Raw genomic sequence first — 24,685 nt, forward strand, 5'->3', positions numbered from 1 at the left:
GTTGTGCAGGGGAAATGAGTGGTTAAGGGGGGAAAAAAGCCATGAACCCAAACCCCCTGATTTATAGAAGCAAATGCTAGCCTGTCTGCCCCAGCAAGGAACACTTAAGCATTTCAGAGCAATGCCCCATAAGATGTCACTACAGCCTCATACAGCAAATGCCTGACAGCGAGGATATGGCTATGAGGCCTGCTTAAGTGACAGCATTTACAAATGGAGGACGGTCACCCTGTGCACTCAGTGATGGCACAGCACTGCCTTGTGCTGTACAATTCTTGTGGGGGGCCAGCCCCCTGCTGTGACCTTGCAGGCCCAGACATGAAGACTCCCTGGCCAAGTGGGGGCAGGTCCAGTGCGTCTCCTTGTGCCGCCATTGGCCGCTGTGGTCCTGATGCGAGCACACCTTGGCCATTACGGTCTCAGCCTAAGGGGAGGAGCCCCTCCCACTCCGGAAAAGGAGCCTGGGCGGGGCAGGGATCAGTCACACCCCCTGCGCTTGGTTACCTAGGCAACTAAAGGAACCTGCTGGGCACCAGTATGGGCCTCCGTGATTGGCTCCAGCAGCGAGGGGCGGAGGCGGGAGCTCGTTGGCTGACGAGGCTGCTGATTGGCTGCGGCGGAGCGCCTTCCTGTCAGCTGTGATTGGTGTGGGGAAAGTGGGGGGGCTAGGCTGAGCTGGAGGCGCGAAGGCTCGAAGAAACTCAAGGGCCGCTGGAGTTGCCCCCTGAGGTAACCGGCCCGGGCGGTGGGATAGGCTCCCGCCACCCTGTGGACACGGGCCGGGGGGCGGGGCCAGCTGCCGCGGGGGAGCATTCAAAATGGAGGCGGGGCGGGCGTTCGCTGTGGGGGGGCTGTAGGAGACCGACTTCCTTTCACTCTCGGGGGAATTTCCCCTTGCCCCGGCCCGGGGAGAGCTCACGGCGATGGGCCGCTGGTGCGGGTTGGGGGAAGTATGTAGCGCCCCAACAATATCTTCCCCCCGGGGCGGGGGTCGTACGGGAGAGACCCCTGGGTCTATCTCCCCTCTGGCCAGGGAAGGGGGGGAGGCCCCTGCACACTTCCTTTTGCTGGGTGGAGGGAGGACCGTGCGGGGGAATCTCTGCAATCTCTCTCCACCTCTCCCCCCCATTTGCCATGTTTTTTTTGGGGGGGGGGGGGAGTGTGTGAAGTGAAGAAGAAAATAAAAAAGCAAAGAAACGTGTGAATCCTCCTGCCCCCCCAAAAGCTGCGCCAGGCTCAGTTCGGATGGGCCGGACACAAACTTTTCACGAGAGCGTCAGTATCGATACAAAACTTTTTACTGTTTGTCAATAGCAAAAACAAAAATATCAACAGAGAGCGGGGCTGAATAAGCCGGGGACCAGCGTCCTGCTAGGTTCGTTTCCCTTTCTACACCCCGCTCCCTGCAGTCTTCGGCTGTGTGTTTGTCTAGTTAGAGCTGAAGCGCTTCAGCTAGGGACCTTGTTTCCTTGCATAAAGCAAGTTTGGCAAACTTTGGGCACAATAAAAATAATTGGTTTTGCTTAAGAGGGACGGTGGGACTTTCTGAGTATATTTGAGGAAAAGCTTTCTAAACTTGGGACAAGGGACTGTCCCTTTTGGGGGAGCAAGGTTAGGTTGTAATTTGAGGGTAACAGTCCTCCTTTTTTTTTTTTTTTTTTTTTAAGTTAGATTCCTTCCTCTGGGATTGTTTATGATGATGCGGCATCATAACAATTGTCATGGTGGTCCACTGAGACCTTTCAGTTAGGGAATTAATCAGTGAAAGGGATGTTGCTAAATTTGGTCCCAAATATTAACTTTGTAAAAAGAAGCTTTTTGTATAACCTAACACCAGTGGGAATTGTTTCCTCAACCTTAAAAAAAATATAGTGAACAGTTATTTTTAAATAAGCTACCCTATATTTCCCCTTAATGTTTGAAATCCAAACATTGCATCTTTTGAACATGAAAGCGAAACTGACTATATACAATTTTCAACTCTTATTTTTCATTGTCCAAAGTGAGCGATGTGCAAGAAGTTATCACTGTAAATAGTGACAAGTAAATCATATTTTCTCTTTTAATAATTACATTATTAGTAACATAAATAAGAAATGTTTATTTAAAACATTTTATTTTTAAATGTATAGTGTCCCTTGTAATGTTTATAAATTGCTATAAAGATAGAAAATCTTATCTGGAAACCATTCTTCTCAGCCATATTACCACAGGATGCACTGTTTTGGGGTTCAAGCTAACTAGGGTGGGTTTGTAAAACTGAGGAACTGATTGTGACTATTAAAGATCCCAAAGTGCTATTCACAGGACTTGGGGTGCTAATCTAATATCCTGGCCAAAGTCCAGTTTGAGTGATTATATTCCAAAAGATAATACATATAGTATGTTAGTAATTATTATTATATCACTTAAGTTACAGAAAAATCATCAGATGGTAATAACTTGCTGTCATTACTAAGATGGGCTAAATTTGAACTGGTGACCTATAGGTGTAAAGCACTATATTCCTGCCATAGCCAATATCCTGAACCACCTAATCCCCAAATCACCTTAACAGTTTATACTCAGTTTTATCTGGTGCCTTATGTTATTTGCAGATTTCTGATAACTGCTGAGGTAGAACTGATTTGTCAAAATTTTTCATTTGTATTGCAGACATAAACTTGAAATAAATAAGGGAAAAGAACCCTGACAATGTCTTTGGTAGTGTCAGAATATACCATTGGTGGGGTGAAGATTATCTTTCCTTGCAAGGCTTACCCTTCGCAGCTTGCTATGATGAATGCAGTAAGTAGACTTGTCATTAAAATCTATTGATTTAATAGTTTATGTAGTGTTATAATTTTGAACCTGTAGTAAATTAAAAGTTTAAAAGGGAAGTTAGATATGAATTCAGAACCTTCAATACCTCCAGTGTTTCCATTACAATACAAGCAACAACATGCTGTATTTACATATATGTGGGGGAGAGCTCAGTTATATTTTTGGAGTATTAGGGTGAATACATACTCCTAAACTTTTATACTAAATATATTGTTAAATAGGTGTGCCCATAATGTATGCCTATTTAACTAGAGATTATGTATTAAGAGTTATTTGATATTGCAAATGCAGAAAGGGAAGGCTTCAGCAAAATGCCTGCCATCTTTTGATCAAAAGATACCGTACCAACCCAGTAAGTTTTCATTTTATTGAGGGAGTAGATGTTTTATCTTCCACATGTTATTAAATATAAAACTTCAGTTACGACAAGGAAGTATTTAATGGCCTGCCATCATTCTTTGCTCCTATGACATTAAGGATAAACAGATTCTGACTTGGGCCTGATCTACACAAAAAAATTAGGTTGACCAGCTACATCGCTCAGCGGTGTGAAAGATCTACATCCCTGAGCGACGTAGTTAAGATGACCTAACCTCGGTGTAGATAGTGTAGGTTGAAGAATTCTTCATTTACGTAGCTACCGCCTCTCAGGGAGGTGGATCACTTACTCGAGTGGGAGAATCCCACCCATTGGCACAGGTCGTGTCTACAGTGGAGCACTACAGCGGTGCAGCTGCAGCATTTCAAATGTAGACAAGCCCTTGATCAGGTGTTGCTGCTATATGGGGAGGAAGTTGACAGTCCCATCTGAGTCACTACTGAACCTATGTTCCAGTATAGTGAGAGATGTTGCAAATGTCTGTAGCTGAGAGAAAACCAAGACCAATTGACCACTTGTGGTCTTGTGAGTTTTTTTTCTCAAAAGTATGAACTTCTGAGCACCTCGTCAAATTCCATTTAGGAAATTACTTTCAGCTTGCCTTAAAAAAAAAAAATAAAAAAAAAAATCCCTGTGGTTTCAGCTAGAGATGTTCTTCACCTTCTTTCTTAGTTACTGTCTTGTTGCTGACACAGAAGATTTACTGCACTTTGCTAATGGGAGTGTGATATATATACACTCCTCCTCTTCCCAGAGACATGAAAATTTACTTGTTAATTCTTCTGAGCTGTTAACTTTTTATTTTTTTCCTTACAGATTGTTAAGGGGTTAAATTCCAGGCAACATTGTTTGTTGGAGAGCCCCACAGGAAGTGGTAAAAGTTTGGCGTTACTTTGTTCTGTATTGTCATGGCAGCAGTCTCTGCATGGTAAGTTATCTCAAAATGCCAATATGCCCAGTTTCAGTTAGCAAGGATTGTCTGCATTAATAGATACATTAGTTCTGTGGACAACCTCAGAAATCTAGTTTTAGGAATGGACCCAAATCTTGTCAGTCCTTATGCCAATGGTTGATGCCAGCTTTATGGAGAATGAAGATGGTAGACCTAATCAGTGTTATTTTCATATTAAAATGGATATGGCTTTGAATGTTATATTAAGGTGGTAATATGAATATCAGCATATTTAAAGAAAATGTTATTGCTTTTCTGAAATTATATGACATTTTGAACTGGAAAATGTGTGTTTTCCAGCTCTGTAAATTATTGTAATTGTTTTTGACTATTATTCTTTATTGAGTTTTCATAGTATGCTTAGTCTGTACAATACATAGAGGATGACGAAGTCCCTAGCCAAAAGGCTTATAATCTAAGTAAATTACACAATACAGACTGCACCCATAATTTACTAATGGACCAGATCAAAATGCAAGCCCAAATTAGTATATAGCAATATTAAAAAAGTCTTCCTCTGTTTTACTGTTTGAAAGAGTTTGTGCTGCCTTCATTGGGGAAAACTGAGTTTACATGTGTTTTCTTTATGCAGTGGAGATAATGTCCTTATTTCTGGCTAAGACTCAAAACCTGCTAAATTAGATAATTTTTCAGTTTTTCTTATACTAGCGTACAACCTTATATATTATGGTTTAGTATGGCTGGTATACCCATTCACAGGAACTGCGATGGATCTTAACTATATATGTGCGTCTTTTTCCTTCCTGTATAATGCTTACTCTATTGATTAAGATTGTGGTTAGTATTAACTCAAAGGGCCTATTGTACTCTTTTTGTAGCTGAATGGGTAGGGTTTCTGTAAATGACTTCCATATATCTGTTTTGTAAAGGTGTGCAACTGTTGTGGACCCAGTGACTACAAGTTATAGTGCTGACAAAATCTACTGTTATCTAATTATTCCTACAGTATGGAGAGAGCCTACTTCTGCAATATGGCTCTGTAGTTATGCTTTTATAACCGAAGATGAATGACCTTCTCCTGTCCTATTTTTAGAGAAGTCACTGGATGAGTTCTCATGTGAAAAGGAATGCAAAAAAACAGAGACTTCATTGCCATGTCACTGTAGATGCCATTCCCAGGCTGTGACTAATGACACTACTGCAGATGTGAACCAAGGTGCTTCTTGTTCTTTCACTAATTGTAAAGCAGCAACTCCCATAAAAAGTGAAACACCATCAACAGACAAAGGTAACTTCCTATTTTTTGGGGGGGGTGGACATCTCATATGGCTGCTCTCATTTCTCCTATGATTGCCAATGCCACACGAGTCAACAACTTATCAAGAGTGCTACTTTCATCATGCTTTCACCCGCCACCTTTTTTCTGGGTCATTAATGGCTCCTGGCTTTAAAGTTCCCCCTTCCTTCAAAGTATCCAAATCAAAAATATGTCATAGGATAGCCCTACAGATGAGCGTGTTTATGGTCTCTTATGCTCAGTAGTGGTTGCAAGTGTTCTCCTGCATTGCTTCTTACTAGTTTGAAGTTCAGGAGCCTATAGTCAGCTCCCCATGAGGTCTCTAGCACTGCACTATAATCCAGTCTACCAAAAGAAACCTTGACTCAGAAACGAGTACCTTACAGTTTTTACTAACTGTTAAATATTAACTTCTGGAATTTGGAATGCTGGGGAAGTAGATAATTGGGAGTTTGCATACTGGGAAAACCCTCATTTGAAGCCTCCTCTTCTTTTCCCTATGTGATTCACAGGATTTCAGTGAAGGAGTACTATTGTGCTTTTGCAATGAAGTATTTTACCCATGGCTTTTGCTATTGAGTGTAATCCACTATGTCCATGTGATCTTGCCAGTTTTTCTCAGCAGCAAGTACCAGGGTCATTGTATAAATAGATGGCACATTTTTTTCTTTTGATCCTAGCCTTTGGTGTAAAAGTCAGCTTTAAACTGCACTTCTCCCTGAAAGTGTTTTGCCCATTGTTGTGAAAGGATACACCTAAGCTAGCTTTAGCTGAAAGGGGGTGACGGGAATGTCTCATTATTTTCTCATTTTGTTTTCTTTATGCATTTGACAGCACTCTTACATGGTCAGTTGGCAGCGCTTTTCCTGTGTAGGCATTTTTCCTTTTATTACTGTGGGACTTTCACTTAGCAACAGGGAGTAGAAGAGCATTGAGAAAATATGAAGATGTGATTTGTAAAACCATGAAAAATTGGCAGGGGACTAGGATAGGTGTAGTACCTGAACATAATTTTTTTTTTTTTTTTTTTAAAGAAAAAGTGACTAGATTTCAAGTTGGCGGTATCCCTTTTAATAATAATAATAATAAACAAACCTGACTGACAGAGATGAGAGATTTATTGGAATGAGGTTGCCATCCCAGGCTTCTCATACAATTTCTGTGCTAAGTACAATATTGACTAACAAAATCTTAGATTAAATCTCAGTAAAAACTTCTGAATTGTAACAACAGTAGGACAATTGTACAGACTGCCTAAGCAGGTTGTGGAAACTCCTTCTCTGGAGGTTTTCAAAAGGAGGCTGGAGCCATCTGTCTTGGATGGTTTGGACACAACAAATCCTGCATCTTGGCAGAGGGTTAGACTAGATGACCCTTGTGCTGACTTCTGCTGCAGTCTAATCTTTCTTTATGCCTAATTCTACAATGAAGTCACATTTCTCTGTTACTGATGGTAATCTGTGGCCATTTCAATGATTTTGCTGTTGCAGTTCTGCATTATGATTTTAGTCATAGGTGCCAACTCCGTGGGTGCTCCGGGGCTGGAACACCCATGGAAAAAAAAATAGTGGGTGCTCAGCACCCACTAGCCATCTGCTGATCAGCTGTTTGGCGGCAGGCGGGAGGCACTGGGGGGAAGGAAGCAGAGTAGGGATGGAAAGGGGCAGGAAGAGGTGGTGAGAGGGTGGGGCCTTGGAGGAAATGGCGGAGCGGGGGTGGAGCACCCATCTGGAAAGAAGAAAGTCGGTGCCTGTGATTTTTAGTGTAAGGATGTGAGCTATGAACAGGATATAATCATTGCTGTTTGAAAGTAAAAATCTCTTGCGTTTGGCCACAATAGCAGGGACAATGATAAAAGATCAGTGGAAAGCTAAGAGAGATGTTTACATATAAGAAACTTTAAAGCTTTATCTGCTGTGACAGACCCTCTAAAAATATTGTAAGGATTAAATAGCTGGTTTTTCCTTACCAATATAGCCAAAATCAATTTTAGAAGGGAAACTAATAGCTAGTGCAATGCTTGTTACATTCCTTCTGTTAGGAGGCCTCCCTTAGACCAACCATTTTTTCCATGTTGCATAGTAGTAAAATCCTAAAGTAATGGTTCTTCCTATTTAAATTTGTCTGCATTGCAATGAGGGAAGATGGGGTCCAGAAAGGACTACCAATATTATAGTCCACCTTGAGTCTAAACTATTTTTTCTGAATAAGCTTCATGACTGGAAATATTATTTACATTTATTTAATACACTTTTAGTAATGAATACTCCTGTTACAGAACATAATGCAAAAGTCACACTGTCTTCAAAATTATCTGCAAAGAAATGGGCATCTTTACATAGAGATGAAAATGACGACTTTCAAGTGGACAGGAAAAGGATACGTTTATTAGAAACTGAGCAGCAGGTGAGCAAAGTTTATTGGCAGTAAAATAATCCAGGCATAGCCGAACAAGGTTGTCAAATATCAATCAACATTTCAATGCTAGAAGTAGAGATTAGTTGGTCACGTCACAGCCATAAATTAGATTATTACTTTTTTTCTTCATTTTTACTAATACTTGTTACAAAGGAATCCATTGTTGTATATGATTTTCACAATAACTTGTTATGCAGATAAATAACTTGATGTATGCTAGTAAATGGAGAATTTAAACACTCTGTCTCTATGAAGCCTACTCACCAATAGTTGTTCTTAAACGTTAAGACAAAAAAAAGAATTCTTAGGCATGAAAATGCCCTTCCACATATGTGCTAAAAATCTAATGCCTCTTGATATCCTGCCAAATTCTTAGCACTAGCTTTTTACATGGGATGAAATTTCTCTAAAGTTTGTGTTACATTGTCAATATTGGTATTACAAGTTCCTTAATTGTTTTTTATATTACTGAGGTGCACTCTAGTCATCATTGTATTGTGTTTTAATTTTGTATCAGAGAACTACTTTTAACTTTTTTGAAGAGTAATTACCATAGGTTGGATTTTTTCCTTGCCATTCATATTATGGATATTTCTATTGTATGTCTGTACAATAATTATACTAGTTTTATCAAAACCTATAACAATGGGAAATAATCACTGATATCTGTGTCATTAATTACTAAAGAAAAACTAAGTGTAGCTATGGAGTATTCTATTTATTTCATATATTATTCATTTTTCTGCTGGAAATTTCAGCAATAGAACCAGCTGCTGCATTTATGAATTACACAATATCTGTGTATTGGTTTCAATTTTTTTTGGCAATTTAGGATTTTTGAAGCTCTCTTCATACCCCACCATTCTCTTCTGCAGTCATTTCTTCCTTTGCCATGGAAGTCTTCTTAGTCTGGTGTAATGTATAATAGAAACTTGTAATAATTTATGTAATAATTTTCAGTAACTTTCATTTGTAAAACCACCTGCTCTTCTTGGCCCCAATCCTGCATTGGAATCCACTAGTACAGGTACCTATGCCCAGATACCTGTTTAAATCAGTAGGATTTAGGATTTACATCTCTTTGTAAGATTGTGGCCTAATTCTGCAAGAAATGTGTCCAGCTTCTATGATTAACAAGTATCAGGGGGTAGCTGTGTTAGTCTGTATCTACAAAAACAACAAGGAGTCTGGTGGCACCTTCAAGACTAACAGATTTATTTGGGCATAGGCTTTCGTGGGTAAAAACCTCACTTCTTCGGATGCATCCGAAGTGAGGTTTTTACCCACGAAAGCTTATGCCCAAATAAATCTGTTAGTCTTTAAGGTGCCACCAGACTCCTTGTTGTTATGATTAACAAGTACATCAACATAAACATCCATTTTCATCTTTGAAACTAGATGTACATTTTGCTTACCAAAGTCCTTGTGTGACTGAGGAGTCTGTAGGGGTGGTGCTGGTGGTGGTATAGTGTTATTTCATTAACTGTTTTGTCCAAAGAAGGCTCAATAAAATATCACTCCAAAATTATAGAAATTGATCATATTAATTTATTGCTTTTATTTAGCAAAACAAAATGATTTTTTAAAAAAAGCATTTTTAAGCTGTGTATTTGTCTTGATAACTAAGATGTACAAATGTTATAGTAACTTTTCTTAAATTATTAATTTTTGGTTAGCTTATGCTAGATGTGGTTAAACTGATGGGTATTAACAATGCACTGAGTTTCTGAAACAGGCACAGAATGAAGAAAAAATTAAAATTATAACAGTAACGTTTGACCACTAGTTTAGCTCTGATTTAATGCCACATCTTTGTCTGTTGTTGTACATTTGAGTATTGCATGTTTTCCTAACAGGTAAGAAAACGTCATTGTTTTGCAAAGGGAGTGCAGTTTGTTGATGCTTTGGAAGTTTATCAACAGCGAAGAAATGGGGAACTGACTGTTCACTCAGAAAAAATTGCTGCTTTCTCTCCAAAAACGGTAAGTAGCATGGGTCTTGTAGGCCACTTATTAGTTCAAGTAACAAAGACAAATTTTGTTGCTATAAAGAAATTGTGCATGAAAGGCCAGTTTACAAGATGATTTTCAGAAAGCATCCTGCTGCATCAGGATCTAGAATCTTTAAGTTATTTTGCTGGTTCATCCCATGATGCAGTCTAGAAAGGACTGGAGGGAAAGTCTTCTGGTAAATGCCTGCATCTCTGGAATGCTCTTTCCTCTCACTGTTAGTCTGAGTACTTCTGTGGAATCCTTTTGGGCAAGGCTGAAGGCTTTTTTGTCTCCCTTTTTGTTTGTGTGCTGGAGGTAGGATGTTGCTGTCTTGTCTTGCTTTTATCTGAAAAAGTAGCCCACTTAAAAACATAAGAAATTGCTATATTGGGTCAGACTAATGGGCCGTCTTGCCCAGTATCCTGTCTTCCAACAGTGGCTGGTGCCAGATGCTTCAGGGGGAGTGACCAGAACAGCGCAATTTATTGAGTGATCCATCCCCTGTTGTCTGGTCCCAGCTTCTAGCAATCAAAGCTTTAGGGACACCCAGAGAATGGGGTTGTGCCCCTGACCACCTTGGCTAATAGCCATTGATGGACCTATGTTCCATTAACATATCCAATTCTTTTTTTGAACCCTGTTATACTTTTGACCTTAACAATATCCCCTGACAACAAGTTCCATAGGTTGACTGTGCATTGTGTGGAGAAGTACTTCCTTATGTTTGTTTTAAACCTGCTGCTTATTAATTTCATTGGATGGCCCCTGGTTCATGTGTTGAGTGAAGGTGTAAATTACGCTTCCTTATTCACTTTCCATACCATTCACGGCTTTATAGACCTCTATCACATACCCCCTCAGTCATCTCTTTTCCAGGATGGACAATCCCAGTCTCTCTGTAATCTCTCCTCATATGGAAGTTGTTCCATATCCTTAATAATTTTTGTTGCTCTTTTCCAGACCTTTTCCAATTCTCTCTTACTGCATTATGAAATTTTCTGTCCTATTAACTATCCCTTTTCTAAAGGTTCCTAACATTCAGTTAGCTTTTTTGATTGTTGCTGCACATTGAACAGATGTTTTCAAAGAAATATCAATGATGTCTCCAAAATCTTTTTTTTTTTTGAGTCGTAACAGCAAATTTAGATCACATAATTTTGTTTGTACAGTTGAGATTGTTTTCCAAAGTCCATTGCTTTGCATTTATCAACACTGAATTTCATCTCCCATTTTGTTGCCCCGCCACCCAGTTTTGAGAGATCCCTTTGTAACTCTTCACAGTCTGCTTTGGACTTAACTATCTTGAGTAATTTTGTATCATCTGCAAACTTTGCCAACATGCTGGTTATCCCTTTTTACGGATCATTTATGAATATGTTGAACAGCACTGTCCCTGCACAGATCCTTGGGGCACTTTTGAAAACTGGCTGTTTATTCCTACCCTTTGTTTCCAATCTCTTAACCAATTACTGATCCATGAGAGAACCTTCACTCTTATTCATTCCTTGCTTTGCTAAAGAGCCTTTGGTTAGGGAACTTGTCAAAAGCTTTCTGAAAGTTCAATTACACTGTATCACCCTTGTCCGTGTTTGTTGACAATCTGAAAGAATTCTGATGGATTGGTGCGGCATGATTTCCCTTTACAAAGCTGTGTGGACTCTTTCCCCCAACAAATCATGTTCATCTGTTTGTCTGATAATTGTTCTGTGTCTGATAAAACTTGTTTTGTAAAGAGGCACAGGTGCGTAAAAAGTTAAAACTGATTACTGTTTTCTAACATTGTTACAAATTGTCACTTTTCCTAGCAGAACTTCCAAGAAAATGCAAGTTTCTTAAAGCAAACAGACTCAGAAATATCCAGTGGTATTTGCAGAGTTCCCCACTGGAAAATTGTTGCAATTTTTGGTGTTTGAGTTTTCTTCATTGTTTATTAGGAGGGAGGTGGTGGAGGGCGGGGAAGTAATAACAACATTGTTCAAGCTAAACCAAAATAAAAGGAATATGAGACATTCCTAAAGTCAGTCCTACAGCGCTGATGCAGGAAAGTTGGATCACCTCAATGATATGTGAGGCTTCTTAATAGCATTCGCATGACTTCTTATTGAAGGGCTATGCCAGAGTGGTCGCTACCAGTGCTAAAAAGTCGGATGAGAGTGAAGAGCTGCATGGGTTTGGCAGACAAACACGAGAGGAGAGGAGAATCTTTCCCTTGTTCAAAACTCCCATGGATACTCTCTCCTTCCCATTTGTCTTTTGGACTTTTAAGTAATTCCCAGGTAATATGCATCTCTAGGTAATCCAGCACTAGAATAAAATAGTCCTTTGCATTTCATAGTGTATTAAAATCCTGATAGAAGAATCAGTCAGTCTTTGGAAACACCCCTGAGCTGATGACCAGCTGGAGCCTCTTTTCTCTGTCTGATACACTCTCGGACCCTTTGTATACATCTTTATGAACAATGACTTAAACATTATTTTTTATTTTAACTGTACACTTCTGGGTCCAGTTTGCACCTGCCTTTTTGAACTACAAAACAAACCAAAAGTTGTAATACTAATGTAAAATACTGGTAGTTAATTATTTTCTTTTTTACAAAAGAGAACCAGTACTCTTGTTCATTTTAACGGGCAGTACATTTTATTATTGTTTTGGAAAGCTTCAGAGGTTTTCACGTGGCATTTTTAAATGCCTCATGCTACTGAAATCAGTTGGCATTGTGAAATCTGAAGGCCAGCAGAGTGTGCTGTTGGTTTTCAAATAAAAATCTTTTCTTGCTTTATTGACCTTCACATTGAAGGGGACAGTGTTGTGGATTTGCTTAAAAAATTGAAAGATGGTTTAGAGGTTCTAGAATTTTTTATAAGTAGTGACAGTAACTAAGAATTTGTAGTGTTTGAGGAGCATTTTGCAACTCATTTTTAAGATAATTTACTACTTACATTAAAATAATTTTAAAAAATCCACACTGAATAAGAGAATTATCTATTATTTTCCTTTGCATCAGAAGGAAATCTATATTACTTTTGGGTTAACATTTGAGCAGTGCATTATAATATGCCATCTATAGGCCTCCTCTTGCAAATACTTACAGAAATAATGCTTAGTACCCGAATAATCTTGTTGATGTCCGGAAGGCTACTCAAGCAATAATAATGAAGCCCAGAAACTTTGGGCCCATGTTTGTGGCTATGCTTTCCAGATTTGGTAACAATTTGCGTAGTCTCACTCTTGGGCGTTGATGAAGTCTGATACATTTATGCCTCTGGTCTTCTGTGGTGGTGAAAAAACTAGTATTGGATACAAATTTGGCACCTCCTAAAGTCAGGAAAAGTAAGATCATCTAAAACAAGACAGAGGATGTGTTTGGGATTAACAGTGAAGGGGGAAAATTCATGGGTGCAAAGTTTGAAGACCTATTTGGACACATCTTATGTAATATAAAAAAGAAACCATTAAATGTATTTTGGCATGGCAAATATGAAAAACTTTCTCTCATTGTACTTTTCTGGGAATGTCATTGGCACTGGAAGCAAATACTGCAATTTTTGTGTTCTATTCCTGAAAGAACAAAGCTGAACCCTATGAAGTTGGTCTCAGTAAGTCTTTTGAAATTCTTAAGTTTGCAAGACACAGGTGTCTCAGATTTTAAAGTCTCTGTTTAACTTCCTCCTAAATAATTTTTGGTTTTAAAATAATTTATAATCCAGTTCACAATTGCCACCTTGGAGTTTGATTATTTTAGTTCAGGACTCTGGAAGGCAGGAAAAAATGATGAACTAAGTTAGATAATGAATAAATGCACAATAGCAGCATTATTAACGAATTAATTATTTAAATGTCAAGCTCTAAAAAGTAAAATTAATATGGAAAATGAGACATCCATATCAGATGATGGGGTTTTTGGAGGAGACAAAAGGGTGAAATGCTGTATAGTGGAAGGATTCCAAAAATTTGAGAATTATGTAATTGTGTTGTAGCACATCATATTTCTGGATAAATGTATCAACTTTTCCTCCACATTTCTTATGGTTCTTCTAGAAATCAAAAGCGAAAAAAACAAATTCTGAAGCTGCTTAGAAGTCTGTATTTGGGCTCAAAGTTTGAGGCTATATATATATTTTGAAATCTAAGGTGCAGCTCTGAACTACTAAAGAAATAGAGTCCATTATGGTTGTTTAAAACAGATGAGATTTGAGTTTGCAGGATCGGGGATATGTGGAACAATTTCTCTTCCTCATTAATATGATTGTGCTAAAAATAATGGTATAAGTAGTTATCAGCTGTGAATGAGAAGTTGCAATCTATTTTTAGAGAGAGATTTGTGTTAATGGATAGTAGTAGTGATACTATAATGAATAGGAAGAGGGTGGGCTCTTCAAAAATATTGACATAAAAACAATAGAATGTTTTATGATGGCAAGAAAAGGAAGTGTAAACTATTCCTTGATAAACATTATTATTTATTTAGAGAATAAATAATATTACACAGTGCCTTACAATAGGCAGAATGTACCACAGAAATGATGATACCTCTGCTCCAAGAGCTAAAAATATCAAGGCATATGCAAGTAAAGTACATAGCAAACAAATTGACAAATGGTCATTATAGCATCATCTGAAATGGCTGCAGATGTTGGTAAACTGCATTAAATATTATAATAAAAGCACATGGAAACTGAGAACATTTCTTCCCTAACTATCAGTGTATACAGATCAACATTGCTTGGGAAGATGCTGATGATTGTTCCACCAAGTAGCAACACACATACTTACCCTTTTATTTCCTTACATTCAGGCAATGAGAGGCATACCATTCAACCCCCCGGGCCACTGTAAAGCAAAAAACACAGTTGAGAGCCTCTAATCATGTAAGAGTGAGATTATCAAGCAATAAACCCCTTTTGCCATTAGGATCTTTCAAGTTTTACATGTGGATAAATTAATGTGAAGTCTGCAGAAATTTAATTAACTCCTTTTTTGAACAGCCAGTTAAGATGCTCCTTGAATCACAGATATTTTGCAGTACAGAATTCTGTGAAAACTGCTTAGTGTAATTGATTGGGTGGTTAATGCATTGGTGAAAATGTTTCAAAACAGGCTAGGAAAGGTGCGTGTGTGTTTTTGTTTTTTAATTGAAAGATGACTTGCCTAAAGAGAATCTGAATCTCAAATCTGGTTGGCCAACAAGATCATGTGGCTTATTTTCATTACATAAAATATATTTTTAATTAACCTGTATTTGACAGGCTGCTAATCACACACAATTCAGAATCCTGGGTATTTTAGTAGACTAGAATATCTGACCTGTGGCGGAAAAATGGTTATCTATGTGTATTCTTGTTACAGTACAGTCCTCCAGGTAACCTACTGAGCAGAGCCAGAAGAATTTAGAAATGTAGTAGAGTAAACAGACAGAATAGTGAGATCACCCTCTCTCCCCCCTGCCACTTGGCATTTACAAGGGAGGCCAGATTTCCTGTCAGCCTCAGCTCAGGCATAGTGGTCAGTCAGCATATCTAGGATTTTTAAGTACAGGTAACCAATATGTTTGGTGGACAGTAAGTAAAGGTATCTCTACACTGCAGTTAAACACCCACGGCTGGCCCAGATCAGCTAACTCAGGCTCGCTGTGCTAAGGGGCTGTTTAATTGCGGTGTAGAGGTTCAGGTCCGGGCCTGCAGCTTGAGCCCCAATGTCTACACTGCAATTAAACAGCCCTTTAGCCCGAGCCCCACGAACCTGAGTTAGCAGACACAGGCCAGCTGTGGGTTTTTATTTGCAGTGTAAACAGACCCTAAATGTCACTTGGCTGTCTCAGGCTTTTCATTATATTAGGCTATACAAGACAACATTTTCCTGGCATTGTTTCATAAATGAAAAATACCACGGTTACTTTTAAAGCTCTTTGAGTCTAATATTTTTCCTTTCTTTTCTCATTCTGAGAATAGCGGGATGGGGAGATGAGGCAGTCCTCTGAGCATTGAGGATCCCTATTTATTTCCCCTCTGTTTTATACTCATTGACTGCAGGGCTGGCCTTAAGCACAAACAACTGTTGTTGGAGTTCCATGCAAAATCTCAGGGATATGCAGCCCAATTTCCTCCACTTCTTACGCTTTCTGGTAACAAGGCCAGATGGAAAATCAACTCACTGAAGAGTTCCTTCTTCCATCAGAGAAACTAGAGGGGAAATTCACAGTCCTGTGTTTCTCTGTCTCTACCCCCTTGGGAGTTTGGGGGCTTACTCTTGCTGCAAATTTTTAGGCCAGCTCTACTTTACCATAATAATGATACATATTAGTGTTTTTCTGTAGCTCTGGGATAGAAAGATACTTCTTATGATGGTGGGTGAATGTTATTCCCGTTTTCAGATGAATAAACTGAGGTAAAGGGGAGAGTACACGATTTATCAAAGACTACAAGGATGCATGTGGCAATCAGCAATAGAACGCAGTCTTCCTTATTCCTAGTCCCCTGCTTTAATAAATAGCTGTGTAGTCTCCCAAAGACCCTACATCAGGCCACTATTATTCTAGCTATGGCTGACACTTAGAAGCCTCTCGGTATCACAGTCCAACAAAGTAACTATTGAGCAATGCAAGATAGTCACCGTTCTTAGGAACTGAATGCATAGTTTCAGAAAGACTTTTAGCATCTGCTAGCACAAGAATCTATCCTGCAGAAATTGGAATTGGTCTTGATTCTCCTGAAGGGGAGTGCAGAGCACTATAAATTGGCCAGTTTACCTAAATAAATAATTTCCCATCTTAATATGTGATTTTTTTTTCAATGTTGAAATGGTAAGAGATTCCCGGAAGTTCAATAACATGGCCTTGATCACAATCTTTGGGAAAAAAAACATTTTGGCTTTTGGAGGACGTAGTTACTCTGAAGAGTTTCCATTTGCATAGCTCTGAATTGTGTGGGGAAACCAATCTAGCAGAGGAGTTGTAAAATGCTTTCTCTATTATTAAAGGGAAAATTAAGGTAATTTCCTAAATATAATAGTTTCCCTTGATCCCACTGAAAAGGTCTTGAAAAAAATCACTAAAGTATCCTCCAGTTACATTCCTATTTTTGTTGAAGTACACTTCAGTCGGCAATGAATCTAAAACATACTTTGCTGCCCAGAAATAGAGACAAAAGTGAAAGGCGCTATAATGATCTAGATAGATTCTTCATTCTTACTGGCTTTCAACCATGTCTTGAAACTCCTCTGTAGAGCAAACATTTCATGTACTTGCTGTTTTTTATCTACATTATGGGTTTTATTGAAATCTCATCAGTAATCATGATACATTATGTGCTTTACTTTGTATTCTGATGAGAATGTGTCATACAATTAGAACCATGCCATGTAGCACTTTATAATACTTTTGCATATTTGTGGAATTGTGTGATCTCTCAAAGCAACATTAGAACAGTTTTTGAGCTACAGCTGAAGAGGGAGCAGAATGATTTTTTTTAAAGGACATTGGTTTATTTTTAAAAGTGGAAGGGCATGAAGTTATTTACCAACTATGACCTTTATTTTTTTTTTTTTAAATCAGGGGGGATATTTTAAGGGGGAATTTATGTTTGATAGCAACAGGCAGTTCTGGAATAGTAAGGCCTCATCTACATTTAAAAAAATTTCTGCTTTAACTTTGCCAGCGGAGTTAAATAGACAAAATCCCCCCGATGTGCACACAGATCAGTATAAAAGTGCTTATGTGGGTATAGCTTATTTCATTTTACCAAAGTGGAATAAGCTATACCAGCATAGAGCTTATACTAGTAGCATCTGCATTAGGGCTTTTACTGGATAACTGTTGGTAAAAAAACAAAAACAAAACAACACCAAAACTATTGATATAGTCATGCCTGTAAAACTTGTTAAATGTAGACCAGGCTTAAGATTTTAATTTCACTTCTGGGTGAATCTAGTACAGTTTTAGACCCTGATCCTGTAACTGTCACTGCATAGGTGCATGGGTGTCCCAGGATGGAGCTAGTTGCAGGAGCAAGACTTAAGTTTAACATAAGAATCTGTCATATTTAAATTTTTGGTGATGGGGAAGTTCTCTCTTTATTAATAAAGAAATTTAATACAACTCTAAAACATTTGTAAACTTAAGCATCTGTGCCATTAATTTAGAATCTTAAAATATGTCATGTATTACATGAAAAAATGTATAGATGAAAAGAACTGATAGTTATTATTTATTTTTGTTGTTGCACTTAAAGATCCCAACCAGGATTGAGGCTCTATTGTAATTGGAACTGTACAAACACATAGTAAGAGAAGTCGTACAATCTAAATATTCAAGCCAGTGAAGGCCTTAAAAACTAAATATATAAGAAAAAGGTGTAGGATTCAACAGACAAGCAGAGTGATCAGGATGATGGTTGGCAAACATCCTGTTAGTTCCATGATTTCTTTGAAATATCCTCTTTCTCCTCTTTCGCTCCACTTACAGAACTCTTGTTGCAGCTGTCTCATCAACTAGCCATAAGGGTTTTTTTTTGGTGTGTCAAAACCTAAGGTTATTTTTAGCATTGGGTAAGTGCTAATTCTGGACTGAAAATTAATTTATATATTTGTGACGGTGTTAATACAAGAATACATACCATATACTTATTCACCACTCACTTTCTTAAACAAATTTTCAACTGTCATTTTTGGTGGGACAGCTACAAAACAAGGTATGTATGTGCTGCCTTTGATAGGTATGGAGGAGCAGTTAACTAATAAACACTCTTCCCTAAGCATTGCTGATGTGGATGATATTAGTGCAAAATAAAGTTAATATAAAGAGCTATGTTAATTTCAACACCTTTTTGTCAATGCTCAAAAATAAGGGGTTTATTCATGCAAGTATTTCTCCTTAATGTTGACTACGTGTGTGCCTTGATTGGAGGCTAAACACCAAATGTTTCCAAATGACGAAGAAGATTTCTTACTTTTTTAATAGCTTAGTAAAAACAATGGAAAGTTTTTAAAATTATTTAATTTTATATATGTTTTAAAATTTGGATAGTGTCTTTTTAGAATAAGTGTTTCTCTGTTTCTTACAGAGTTATTTTTCTTAACCAGTGGGATAATGAAACTTTCTGTGTTTAATCTCAGTGTTTTATCCTACTTGATCATTCCTGCATGCAAGGAAATTTTTGAAGTTAATGAGCTGTAATTTTCTTGCCAAATAATCCCTCTTTGTGACCTAACAGAGAAGGAATAGATTGTCTGTAGCTTAGAATTTTTTAAGTAGGTACTTGTATTTCCATTCCAAATGTTGTTTGAAAGCAAGATATGCTTTCTTCTGGTCTTGTTTGTTGATGCAGTGTATTGTTAAGACAGGAGAATGTTACAAGTCTGACAAGGCTTAACTGCTGTTATAATAGTTTCATTTTATAGCTGATACTTGTGGTATAAGTCCAAAATTTTCAAATTTAGATGTCTAATTCTAAGCACCTAATTAAAAGTAGCTTTTCAGAGGTGCTGAACACAAGAGCTCTTACTCACGCCTACTGGAACTGTGGGAGCTCTGTGAAATGTGTCTCTTTTTTTTAAAAAAAAGGTGCCTGAAAATAGATTTTTAGTGCCTGTAAGGTAGTCTCAAAAATGTTGGACTTAATGTACATCTCAGAATAATTTTTGTTATATTATCTCAGTTGTTACATTCATTTTAAGACTTGATCCAGCTTGTAACATAGTCCTGCTCCTGCAAACCTTACTCATGTGCTTAATTTTATTCACACGAGCAGTCCCAGTGTGGCTAATGAGGCTACTTGCATGAGTGTTTGCAGGGGCTTTATAATGTACAGTGTAGTATGGTTATAGGTAGAATCAATATAATCTACACATTTTACTGAGAACTCTCTTCCCTTTAAAATTGCTCTTGGTTGTTTTGGTATTGTACTAACAAAACTAGATGTAATAACAGCGGATGTCCTAAATTCAATTCCTTTGTTTTTTCCTTTTAATAATTACCATAATATTGCAACATCATATTCCTGTCTCCAAAAAGCCCCCAACATGGTACTGAAAACTCTGCCCATTGATTTGCTTGGGGTCAGCAGTTTTAAAACCTATTCTAATATCATCCTTGATCCTTCATTTTTATGTCAGGCGTTGAAAACAATTTGGCCCTGTCAATATAAGTGGCCAAATTGTTTTCAATTACATTTGAGGAAGAAGTGTGTGACAGCTGATTTAAGGCATGGCACAGTCTGTGGTGTAGTGCATTAGATCTTCTTATGCACTTTGTAATTGCATTGAAATTCATACATGGTTAAGGGGCTTCCCGCCCCATTGTTTTAAAAAGAGAGATTCTTTTTGTATACTGAGAGAAGTATTGGTGCCTATCTGCCATTGCTTGTTGCTGAGGTAATTTTATAAATATCCCGATGATAATGTTCTTGGTTTTTTTTTAAACAGATTATGTGATATTTATATAGCAGTAGCATCCAGTAGTGGTCCCAGCCATGATCATAGCCCCACTTTTGTAGGCACAATCAAACACATATGAAGGGAGTCTCTGTCCTAAAGAGTTCAGTCTAAGGCAAATGACATACAAAGAATATAGAGATATGGCAATCAAACATACCATTTATATACACATTTCCTTTACACAATGTTATAATTATTAATTTATCCCCATCTGTCCCTCAACTTAACTATAGTTAATTAGCTAATTTCATATAAGCTTTATATTTAGAGATGGTTCTTGAGAAGGGATTTGAAGAAGGAGAGGGTGTAATGGTCTTACAGATCACTCTAGGGAGGGCATTCCATGCATCAGTGGCATTTTGGAAGAGGGGCATTGGAATCTTTGTAAGAGAAGTTGATAAATAGGTGGGCGACGCTGGCATTGTTGGCAAAATTTGGGATGCCAGGCTGGGGAGTTGCAAAAAGAGACAACTGCAGGGAAGTAGGGTGGAGCAGAGCTGTGAAAGGTTTGTTTTGATAGTTAAATAATCTCTAAGGGCAGGTCTACACTACAGGGTTAAGTCGACCTAAGTTACGCAACTCCAGCTACGTGAATAACATAGCCGGAGTCGATGTAGCTTAGGTCGACCTTTTGCGGTGTCTACACCGTGCTGGGTCAACGGGAGTGTGTCTCCCGTCAACTTACCTTATGCTTCTCGTTCCAGTGGAGTACCAGAGTCGATGGGAGAGTGATCGGCAGTCGATTTAGTGGGTCTTCACTAGATCCGCTAAATCGACCCCCGGTGGATAGATCGCCACAGCGTCAATCCAGTGTAAGTGTAGACAAGCCCAGAGTATTAGGGCTTCTGTGCCTGATCCTGATTAGTGTATGCCAATAAAAATCTCCAAGGCTGAGACTTAAAGAAGTCCTAAACTAAGGCCATGTCTACACTAGTGATCTTACAGTGGCACATTTGTACCAATGCAACTGCACCACTGGAAGTTCGCTTGTGTAGCCGCTTTATGCTAACAGCAGAGAGCTCTACCATCAACATAATAAAACCACCTCAACGAGCGGGAGAAGCTCTCCTGCAGACATAGCACTGTGCACACTGCCACTTATGCTGGCAAAACTTATGACGCTCAGGGGTGTGTTTTTTAATTTACAGTCATAACCAGGGTAAGTGAAGTGCTCCAGAGCAGCCCAGCCTATGTTATACATAATAATGAACCCTCTTAAAATGGAAAAAAGTTTGTGTTAGCTGCAGAGTGCTTGTCTGCAGTTTTGTAACATTCTTGTTAGACGTCTGTAATTTATTACAACTTTTGGTAATCTTCTTTCTCCCAGATTGTGGCTGAGGCTGTAGCTACACTAAAGAGCTTACAGTGGCGCAGTTGCACCCAAGCAAGCTCTCTAGTGTAGCTGCGGAGAGAGCTCTCCTGTCGACTTAGCTACCATTGCTCATTAGTGGTAGATTAATTATGTCAGTGGGAGCAGCTCTCTTGCTGACATACAGGTTGAACCTCTTTAGTCTGGCATCCTCGGAACCTGACTGGTGCCGAACCAGAGAATTTGCTGAACCATGGGAGGTCAATACATTATTGTAATGAGCGGGTCTCTTTTTATTTTTATTTCACTGAGGCAAATAAACAGAACAACATACCGATGTGCCCTTTTCCAATTTCGGCAACAATTCCACCTTTTCCTGTATCGATACTGACACATGCGTACGCCTAGCAGCATTACCAACACTTCCACTGCTTGCTGGTCTCTTAGAAGACATATTTAGGGATAAATTAGAGCTAAATAACACAGAACACTGAGAGCAAGGACTGGCGGCTGTAACCAAACTTTGCCGGACCGCGGGAAACTTGGACCCACTCACGATAAGCGGACATCCGGCTAACTAAAATCATGCTGGACCATGGATGTTGCCGGAGCAGAGAGTGCCGGACTAGGGAGGTTCAACCTGTAGCGCTGTCCCCACCGGGGCTTGGGTCAGTGTAACTCGGGGGTTCTCAAACTGGGGGTCGTGAGGTTATTATATGGGGGGTCGTGAGCTGTCAACCTCCACCCCAAACCCTTCTTTGCCTCCAGCATTTATAATGGTGTTAAATATATAAACAAGTGTTTTTAATTTATAAGGGGGGTCGCACTCAGAGGCTTTCTATGTGAAAGGGTCACCAGTAAAAAATAGTTTGATTAAATTGTGTGGTGGCCAGAGTTGCTCTCCTGATTACAAGACTAGCCAAAACCCCAGTTATATAGAGGAGTCAGTGGGGGGTTATATATGTGACCCAGAAATATGGAGTACCATCTTTTTAATTTAACTGTAATCAAAACACAGACAATATTTCCTCATCCAAAAGCCTTTTAAATTTAGGAATTAATTCATGCAAAAACTCAAGTGTTAAGAAACAAGTGGAGTTAATTATGGGCATAATGTAATGTAACAATGTGTGGACGTGGGGAGATGGAAGAACTAACCAAAAGGAGGTGGCATAATGGAAAACATTCTGTAGGAAGGCAGCTTGGTTCAAAACAAAAACATGGGAATCAGGGAACTTGAGTTTTATTCTCAGCTTTTGCTGCATGACTTTGGGTAAGTTGCTTTAAGGAAGACCTTTCCACTGTCCATAAGGGGAAAGGCATTCTTAGTTCCAATAGCAATGCATGATTATTCTGTTCTTTTTTTAATCTTTATAACAATTAGTGAGTTGTAATGCTAGAGGGGGTGCCGGACTGACTTCACTAGAGATAAGGTGTTTATCGACAGAGTGACTGTAGCAAGGGTGCTGACTGTCCTAGCTCAGCATCAGTGCACCTCTGCTTTAATGTGCAAGGCCACTTTTGGGCTGAAAATAGAGTTTTGCCCTTACACTTCTCAGTAACTTTGTCACAGCTGTGGGTTTAAAAGGCTTGGCTGGCTAGTCACTTTCTTTTTCGTTACAAGAAAACAAAACATAACATGATATATCAAATTGCTTAATACTCACTGCTGTGGTGGTGCTGGCCAACTGAAACATACTGTGAGGAGAAAAAGGCAGCTGTCAACTCTAAATGCAAGCCAGAAATGCTTCTGCTTTGGATGAGCAAGCTTGATACACTCTTAATAATAACTACTGTTGAAAGTATATTAAAACATATGTATTAAGCAGCTTGTGACAATCTTTTTTTCCCTAAAAGAAAACAAAATTAATGATAACCTGTGGTTTTGCGTGATGTGATGACACAAAGGACAAGGGAGGGCGAAACACAGGAGAGAAAACTATCCGTACAGAATCTGAACTGCCCTCCACTCAGTCTACAGCTATCTAGTCTAAAATGGGCCTATACATTTTTATTAGGGCTGTCGGTTAACCACAGTTAACTCACACAATTAACTAAAAAAAATTAACTGCAATTAAAAAAATTAATCGCGATTAATCACACTGTTAAACAATAGAATACCAATTGAAATTTATTACAATTTTTTGGATGTTTTCCAACATTTTCAAATATATTGATTTCTATTTCAACACCGAATACACAGGGTACAGTGTTCACTTTATATTGTTTTTGATTACAAATATTTGCACTCTAAAAATGATAAAATAAATAGTATTTTTCAATTCACTGCATACAAGTACTGTGCAGTGCCATCTCTTTATCGTGAAAGTGTAATTTACAAATGTAGATTTTTTTTTGTTACATAACTGCACTCAAAAACAAAATATTTAAAACTTCAGAGCCTACAAGTCCACTCAGTCCTACTTTTTGTTCAGCCAATTGTTAAGACAAACAAGTTTGTTTACATTTACAGGAGATACTGCTGACAGCTTTTTATTTACAATGTCACCTGAAAATGAGAACAGGCATTTGCATGGCGTTGCAAGGTATTTACTTGCCAGATATGCTAAACATTCATATGTCCCTTCATGCTTCGGCCACCATTCCAGAGGACATGCTTCCATGCCAATGATGATGCTTAAAAAAAATAATGCGTTAATTAAATTTGTGACTGAACTCCTTAGGGGAGAATTGTATGTCTCCTGTTCTGTTTTACCCTCATTCTGCCATATATTTCATGTTATAGCAGTCTCGGATGATGACCCAGCACATATTCGTTTTAAGAACACTTTCACAGCAGATTTGACAAAATACATAGAAGGTACTAATGTGAGATTTCTAAAGATAGCTACGGCACTTGACCAAAGGTTTAAGAATCTGAAGTGCCTTCCAAAATCTGAGAGGGATGAGGTGTGGAAAATGCTTTCAGATGTCTTAAAAGAGCAACATTCCAATGTGGAAACTAAAGAACCTGAACCACCAAAAAAGAAAATCAACCTTCTCCTGGTGGCATCTGACTCAGATGATGAAAATGATGGACACATGTCCCCTGGAATGGTGGTTGAAGCATCAAGGGACATATGAATCTTTAGTACATCAGGCACATAAATATCTTGCGATGCCGGC

The 24,685-nt window shown here is 38.6% G+C and overlaps 1 protein-coding gene across 1 annotated transcript in view; it reads left to right on the forward strand.

Moving 5' to 3' along the window:
* The first annotated feature begins 630 nt into the window (after positions 1–630).
* BRIP1 (BRCA1 interacting protein C-terminal helicase 1) overlaps positions 631–24,685 on the forward strand; it is a 118,594-nt gene continuing 94,539 nt past the window's right edge. The window contains exons 1-6 of the mRNA XM_034752655.1: positions 631–729; positions 2,656–2,787; positions 4,019–4,130; positions 5,209–5,403; positions 7,691–7,818; positions 9,687–9,812. Of these exons, the coding sequence (XP_034608546.1) occupies positions 2,695–2,787; positions 4,019–4,130; positions 5,209–5,403; positions 7,691–7,818; positions 9,687–9,812 (654 nt within the window). The 5' untranslated portion in view covers positions 631–729; positions 2,656–2,694. The remainder of the gene's footprint in view (positions 730–2,655; positions 2,788–4,018; positions 4,131–5,208; positions 5,404–7,690; positions 7,819–9,686; positions 9,813–24,685) is intronic.

The sequence above is a fragment of the Trachemys scripta genome, chromosome 18 (assembly GCF_013100865.1).
Source record: "Trachemys scripta elegans isolate TJP31775 chromosome 18, CAS_Tse_1.0, whole genome shotgun sequence".
Taxonomy (NCBI): Eukaryota; Metazoa; Chordata; order Testudines; family Emydidae; genus Trachemys; species Trachemys scripta.